We start from the raw sequence: 8,338 nt of genomic DNA on the forward strand, positions 1-8,338 counted from the left end.
TCTCTCTCTCTCTCCCTCTCCCCCTTCCCCTTCCCCTTCCCTCCTCTCTCTCTCTCCCTCTCCCCCTTCCCCTTCCCTCCTCTCTCTCCCCCCCTTCCCTTTGCTTCTCACTTTCAGACACATTAAAACCTATGGACTTGACAAAGGTTTGGGTTTTTCTGGCTCGTTATCCCGTTTTGAAGTTGGATCATCTGTTTTGATTTGTGCTACTACCATGAAGCATTATGGGATCTTTTGTTATGTAAAAGGTGTTAGATAAATGGAATGTGGATTCGATTGGTGGCTCATTTAGGGGAAATCTTTGTTGATGGGCTGAATGGCTTGGATGTTTTTTAATGTTCTTTGTTTTTGTTTCTCTAGTTGCTGTATTTTTAAGTTTTGTTTTTGAAACATTGCTTTGTCAGCTCCTGCCTGAGCTCAGTTGCTGACCCTTGACTCTATTCTCGTTCTGTCTCTACAGAAGAATCCGAGAACTGTCCGTGTGGCAGAGGAACAGCGAGGTCCTGAGCACCTGTACATGGATGTTGCAGTGAATTACAGCAAGGCCAGCCACCTGAGTGTCCACATCAACAGCGCCTGTGCAGAGGCCACTGATGCAGTCTACACAAGACAGAGCGATGTGAAATACTGGATCGAGAAAGGTTTATGAAATGAACATGTGACAGAGATTGATCAGAGAATCTGGAGGAGACCATTCACTCCTTTTAAAGCCTGTCCTGCTGTTCAGTTTGATTTTACTTCATCTATACATCAACTTTGTCAGCCTCCTCATCCAACTTAAATCTTCATAATCTCAGCTTTAAAACTTTCAGCATCAATAGTTTTTCTGGGGGATAGTTCCAGATTTCTAGTTTCCTGTGTGTGTGAGGAAGTGTTTTTGGACTTAACCCCTGAACTGTCTGGCTCACGTTTTAACATTTAGACCCTCACCCCCCAAACCCCGCCCCCTCCCCCCTTCCCCCCCTTTCCCCTCTCCCAAACTGATGTCTGGTTCTCACAGACTGACAGATATTCTGCTCAGACTCTCATTCACATCCGCAGGGAAACATACAAATGCTAAATTGATACCAAAAGTAAAATAAAGAACTGCAGATGCTGGAAATCTGCAACAAAAACAGATTGCTCGAGAAACTCAGCAGGTCTGGTAGCATCTGTGGAGAGAAAGCAGAAAGCACAGATTATCTCCCCAGATGCTGCCAGACCTACTGAGTTTCTCCAGCAATTTCTGTTATTGTTGCGGAAAACAGGCCATTTGGGCTGAAGGAGTTCCTGCTAACTGCTGTCGCCTGTGTGAACTAACAGTTCTGATCAAACTCACCTGCCAGATTCCCAAATCCGTTCAGCACCATTTTCCTTTCTCCCTGTCTCCAGGTTAACCCAGACTGTGACTATGTAACTTGTGCCAAGCTGACTGAGTTGTTGTATGATTCACACAATACAAGGATGACCTTGAGTCAGTGCAGTGTAATCAAAGAGAGGGGTTAAAGGGGGTGGGGAGGATAGGGGTGAGACGAAGAGGGAGGGGAGGGGACTGCAGTATGGGTTGGGATGTGGAATGGGCCGATGGATTGACCTTTTCTCTTTGGGTTCCGTACAGGTATAGATCCTTCGATCTTCGAAGTGGTGGCAGTTTCCGAGGACGTGCCGCACTGCCGGCTGAGTCGGGATCGCTGGAAAGGCTGCATCTGCCGCTACTCCCTCTGTATCGAGTGGTACCCATGCTTCCTGAAATACTGTCGCACAAAAGACTCTGCAGGCAAGACCAGCTCTTACAAATGTGGCATCAAAAGCTGCCAGAAATGCTCGCATTTTGACTTCTATGTCCCGCAGAAACAGCTGTGCCTGTGGGATGAAGATATTTAACCATTTCTGTTGCCCATTTGCTCGGACCAGCTGACAGAAGATGGCTGCAGGGGAGAGCTGAATCCCCCCCTTGTAGAAACGAGGCTGGAGTGTAAGTGTTTGAGATTCTGGGCTCAGGGATGGTATGGCCGTGTGAGGGACAAACAAAACAGAATCCAATGGGACTGGGGTTCAGTGAGGGAAGTTCTGGCTTGTGCTCAGTCACCTCCCCCCTTCCCCATTCCTCCCCTTCCCCTTCCCCCTCCTTCCCTCTTCCCTAACTGGGCAGGGGCACTGGAGTTCTTAGGGTTACTGGGTCAGTAGTTCCAGTTTGGGACAGTCCCCCGACCCTCTCCACTCCCCTGTACGGACGAAGGAGGTCCTGAATGGTTTCACTGTCGCTGAGGACAATGACTGTGCATTGGGAATTCTTACTGAGTGTCTGTCATTAGGGTTCGTCTGATTTACCCTTTGATTACTTGGAGGACTAACTAATATCACAGTTTACTTAAATTCTGATTAATTCCAGTGCTGTTTTCCAACAGTCCAGATGGTGAGGTTATCTGGGTCCATTCACAGTAATGAAATTCCAGAGGAGAATTTCCAATCTCTCTGGTTTCTGAAGCTTCAGTAATTAATGTCTGCAATATATTGGTGTTTGCTGAACAAGTTAGATATCTCTCGGGTCAGATAGTGGGGTGTGGGGCTAAACCTGAGTCAGAGAGAACCACGTTCCACTGTGGGCTTTCCTCCAAGTTCAACCACCTTTAACGTAATGCTCACCACCCCCTGCAACCCCCCCACCCACCCCCACATTTGTGACCAGCATCTTATCAGCTTCACAGAGTGGTCCAGTCTTTCAGGAGGAGGTTCTCACTGATTCCACAGCCCAGGGGACTGACTTGTTGAATGGTATCAGGATGTTGCGTTTTCTCCAGTGTTGGACCTCCATCCTGAACTTGCTGTTTGTCAGCAACCACTTTGATTTGTGATTGCCCTTATTTTGTGTCAGAGAGGCTTGTGGTTGAGGTTTTGTTGAAGTCTGAGCCTTGGCTGTTTCAGTTGTGTTCAGGTGTCCTGGTTCAGAACCAGCTGTTACTGATGGAGGTCTGAAAGTCTGCAGTTAACATTTGTGTTGTCTACCAGAGGTGGGGGTGGGGCTGGGGGGGTGCACCTGAATACCAAGGAAAAATCGGAGAAATTGGTAAATTGGTAGATTCTTGCCATCTCCTCAGTGTGTTTCACCGATTGCTGCCTTAATTTCCCTCAATGTATAACACATTCTGCAGCTAGTGACTTGACTGTGACTGACCTGTGAAGATTGAACTTTGCAGATTTTGGATATGAAATAATGGGATTTATAGTTTCACCAAGATACTTTTCTTCATTTTTTAATCACATAGTTTCTTTGTTGATTTAATCTAAATATTTCAAATGGTTCCAGTTCTTTGTACCTCTCTGTATTTTCCAAATGCCACAAGGAGAAGGATTTTCTACTCTGTGTATATGTTATTTGTAAAACATCCGTCCTGTGAAACTCTAAGTCAGTGTTTCCGAAGATTGAAGAATATAGTCTTATTTCAAAGGATCATCCTCCTTGACCTGAGTTCTCCAGAAGCCAGAGTCCTTTTAAATTTCAGTTTAAACGTCTGAATCACCCCCAAAAATTATTCATTGTAAAATGGAAGTCTGAGGGTTAGCTGCAAGGAAAGAGTTTAATCGTTGCCACAGTATTGAGTTCTTATCAGTGTTTTCCTTGAGGAATGTGTTTGTGAATTAAAAACTAAAATGAAACTGAGTAACCAAAGATGTAGGAAGCTGTCCCCAGCTCCTTTTAAATCAACATTTCCTTTTTGTGAAGGAGGTGGGTGACTGAGCATGCATCCTCTTTGATCCTTCAGTAACTTTGCTTCTAAACCTTTCACCAGAAATGAAAAGAATATCAGACTGTGACTTAAATTTGAGTTTCATGGTCAGTAACTGAGCATTGTTTGAGAATTGGTGCCTTAACTCAACTTATAAATCAGTGTTGCAGATTTGATGCTCTGCACTGCCAGGTTGTGCCAGATAAAGAAATATGATTTAATTTGCAGGTGTTTGGCTTCACATTCTTACTTGTCTGTTATAATCAGGTGTCTTGCTTACTGATATTGGATTGGAATGTGACTAGATCTAGCATCACTTGGTGCAGTGATAGCTGATGCTGTGATGCCATATTCTGACAGAATTCTTGAACCATTAATTGGCCACAGACTGGGAGAGAGAAATGTGTGGGAGCCCAGACTGAACAGATCACTTTCAGATCTGTGATCCCTTGGTGATTGTTCTTTCATTCTTCCTCCTCATCAGTGGTCTGAAGCCATGTTTGTTTTCATTAATCTCCTGGTCTCAAATATAACGCTAACACTTTACAAAGGCTTTCAGAGTAGCCATTACTTCTGATAAAGATTTCAGGGAATCGAGCAGTAACTACACCCTCGATTGGAGATCTTTGCAAAATAAATGCTGATGAACTAGATTTGTCATTTATCAGATTGGTCAGTGTTCAGATATTCATGAAGAAACTGAGCCCACATTGTGCCTGAGAACAGATTCATCATGCAGTCAGAGGAGGTTTGTTTGCTTCTAGATGCCGTGGTGTTGGTGCCAAAGTTTTGGGGTGTTGAGGAAATGCTTTTTTGGAATGGGAGAATGTTTTGGGGTACCATGACAACAGGGGAATGTTTGGGGTATTGCGGTGATAGGGGAATGTTTTGGGGTGACTCAACAGTGCAAATGCCTTCACTGCAATAACTCTGCAGAATCTCACAAAGTGCCTTCAGTATTTCAGAAATGTCCTAATAAATAAAATTATTTTTGTATTATTGTGTAAAAATAAAAGATTGCTTTATTCATAAAAGAAATTAACTCTGTTTGCATATTTGGAGAATTTATTGGATTCAGTAATAAACTAGTCCACTGGTGATACCTATTTCTTTGTGATAGATTTGAATTGATTTGCCGTCTCATTTCTCAGCTTCCATTCAGGTATTTAACTGGTTCTTGGTTATTAAGTTGGTCTGAGCTTCAGGAGGAGGGAGAAGAAAAGGTTGAGGGAGGGAAGTGCAAATGGTTGGGTAGAGGTGATGGGGAATGGGAGGGATGGTGAATGAGGGGGAGTGGAATGGTATGGGGAAGAAGGGAGTGTAAATGGTTACAACAGAATAACAGGGAAGTGTAAGGCAGTTGATGAAGAAGACGAAGCTTCAATGAGCACTTTATCTAATGACAGTAAATAAAAGGACAACTAATAGGACAGAAGAATGTGGAAGACTGTATAAAACTGAAGATATTGCACAGGTAACATGAGAATATTCAAAGAAGATTAAAATTCTAAACCCACGTGTGAATAGGGAACTGTGTATGGAATTCTGTGAGATTGGGATTTAAATGATTTGGAGTGGTGACAAGATTTTGGTAAGATTGAGAAATGTGTATGTGATGACACCAACTGCTCCCCCCTCCATCTGATGGTGATGTTGGGCAAGTCTGATCCCAGTGATATCAAATGTTTGTTTTTTTCTTTTCAGTTAGTTATTGCGGCCAGTCACTACACATTTACACACAGTTGCCAATGTTCTTTTGACACAAGACAGCTATGTGGTTGACTCTTAACTGCTGTCTGGGCAATTAGGGATGGGCCATAAATGCTGCCCAGCCAGCGATGCCCTCCTCCCGTGAATGAACAAAGAGAAAAAAGGTCCTATTGTCTTGAATATTCATGACATAAAACTTGAACCTTAATCTGATGATATTCCTTTTGATTGTCCATATCTTGTAAAGTAATTGAACTAACCTTTCTGCTGCAGTTTGTGCTGTAATATCTGGAAGGCACTGCTTCAGGAAATCTTATTATAGACTCAGACATTTACAGCGCAGCAGGAGGCCATTTCAACCCATTGGGTTCATGCCAGTCAATAAAGATCTGACTACTCTAATTCCATTTCCCAGTTTTTGGCCTGTCGTCCTAGAGGATATTGCAATGCAAGTGAGTGAGTACTGCTACTTAAATGGTATGAGAGTTTCTGACTCAACTCTGTACACCTCTACCAGATCCTCTCTCAACTTTCACTGCTCCATGAAAAACAATCCCTTTCCTCATAGCTTAGAGCCTCTAGGCTGTGCAGCATCCTGGTAAATCTCCTCTGCATCCTGTTGAATGTTATCATATTCATCCTATAGTGTGGTGACAGAACTGCACATAGTATTCCAGCTGTGGCCTAACCAGCGTTTTATAAGTTAATAAATTCATAACATATAGGGGCAGAATGGCTCTGCCATTCAACCATGGCTGATATGCTCCTCACCCCCATTTTCCTGCCTTCTCCCCATAACCCTTCAACCCATTACCAATTAAAAATCTAATTCCTCCTTTAAATTTGCTCACTGTCCCAGCATCCACTGCACTTTGGGGTAGCAAATTCCACAGATTCACCACTCTTTGGGAGAAGTAGGTTCTCCTCAACTCTGTTTTAAATTTGCTACCCTTTATCCTAAGACCATGACCCCTCATCCTAGAATGCTCCACAACAGGAAGCATCTGCTCCACATCTATTTTATCTATATCTTTTATCATCTTGAATACCTCAATTTGATCTCCCTCATTCTTCTATATTCGGGGTATAAGCCTAAACTGTTCAATTGCTCTTTATATGACAAACCCCTCATCTCTGGGATCAATCTAGAGAACCTCCTCTGAACTACCACCAATGCCATTACATCTTTCCTTAAATAGGGGACCAAAACTGTGCACAATACTCCAGGAGCAGTCTCACCAATGCCTTGTATAGTTGCAACAATACTTTCTTACCTTTCTATTCTCTTCCTTTAGCTATAAAAGCCGACATTCCATTCACTTTCTTTATTATTTGCTGTACTTTCGTGCTAGTTTTCTGTGACTCATGAATGAGGACACCCAGATCCCTCTGCACCGGAACACCCTGAAGTTTCTCCCCCTTTAGATAATAGGTTTCCTTCCCATTTTTCTGACCAAAATGCATGACCTCACACTTATCCACATTAAACTCCATCAGCCATATTTTGGCCCACTCTCCTAACTTATCTATATCTATTTGTAAGGTTCTTATTTCCTCATTGCGATTTACTGTGCCACCTATTTTTGTGTTGTTCTAGGCTATAGAGCCTTCTATCCCTGTATCTAGGTCATTAATGTAGTTTGTAAATGGCTGGAGTCCAAAGACTGAACACTATGGCACTCCACAAGTTCCTTCTTGCCATCCAAAAATAAAACCCATTTACCCTGACTCTGTCTTCTGTCCATCAGCTAGTCACCTATCCAAGCTAATAAATTACTCCTGATCCCATATGATCCAACTTTGTCAATTAGCCTTCTGTGTGGCATCTTATCAAATGCCTTCCAGAAGTCCAGATATATTACATCTACAGGATCCCATTATCCACTTTGTTTGTTACATCTTCGAAGAACTCTAGCAAATTAGTCAAATATGATTTGCCCTTCATAAAACCAAACTGACTCTGATGGATAGCGTTTTGACTTTCCAAATGACCTGAAATTTCTTCCTTGATAATTGATTCTAACACTTTGCCAACAACAGATGTTAAACTAACTGGTCTGTAATTTCCCACATATTGCCTCCGTTCCTTTCTGAATAAGGGTGTTACATTAACATTTTTCCCATCCACTGGAACCTTTCCCATGTCCAGGGAATTTTGGTATAATGTAACCAATGGATCCACGATCTCCACCACCACTTCCTTTAATACCCTAGGATGTAGGCTGTCAGGCCCCGGGGACTTATCTGCCCTCAATCCTAATAGTTTGCTGAGTACCTTTTCCCTATCGATGTTGATTATTCTAAGTTTAACCCTTTCTATTGCCTCTGACGTGCCCATCCAATAGGAATGGTAATATTGTCCTCCACCGTGAAAACTGAGGCAAAGTATTGATTTAGCTTCTCTGCCATTTCACTGTTCCCCACTATTAATTCTCCAGTTTCATCCTCCAAGGGACCAACATTCGCCTTAGCAACTGTCTTCCCTTTTAATTACCTATTGAAGCTTTTGCTATCCTTCTTGATATTTTGTGCTAGTTGTCTTTTATAATTTACCTTAGTTCTTTTTATTAATTTTTTAGTATCCCTTTATTTATGTTTGAAAGTTTCCCAATCCTCCAGCCTGCCACTGGCCTTTGCAATATGGTATACCTTAGTTTTTGACTTTAGATTGTCCTTGACCTCCTTGTTTAGCCATGGATGTTTTTTACCTCCCTTACCATCTTTCTTCCTCACGGGGATATATTTTAGTTGTGAGGAATTGAGTAGCTCCTTAAACAACTGCCACTGCTCATCTGCTGGCTTATCTTTTAGCCTTTCTACCCAATCTACTCAGACCAAATCTGTCCTCATGCCTCTGTGATTTCCTTTGTTTAATTCCAGAACACTACTGTGGGAATGCACTTTCTTTCCTACCCCCAAAC

The 8,338-nt window shown here is 42.6% G+C and overlaps 1 protein-coding gene across 1 annotated transcript in view; it reads left to right on the plus strand.

The window, feature by feature from the left end:
- Nucleotides 1-4,813, plus strand: part of oafa (OAF homolog a (Drosophila)) — an 8,820-nt gene extending 4,007 nt beyond the window's left edge. The window contains exons 3-4 of the mRNA XM_020523179.2: nucleotides 461-641; nucleotides 1,598-4,813. Coding sequence (XP_020378768.2) covers nucleotides 461-641; nucleotides 1,598-1,863 — 447 coding nt within the window. The 3' untranslated portion in view covers nucleotides 1,864-4,813. The remainder of the gene's footprint in view (nucleotides 1-460; nucleotides 642-1,597) is intronic.
- Nucleotides 4,814-8,338: the final 3,525 nt, after the last annotated feature.

Source organism: Rhincodon typus, chromosome 32 (assembly GCF_021869965.1).
Source record: "Rhincodon typus isolate 14 chromosome 32, sRhiTyp1.1, whole genome shotgun sequence".
Taxonomy (NCBI): domain Eukaryota; kingdom Metazoa; phylum Chordata; class Chondrichthyes; order Orectolobiformes; family Rhincodontidae; genus Rhincodon; species Rhincodon typus.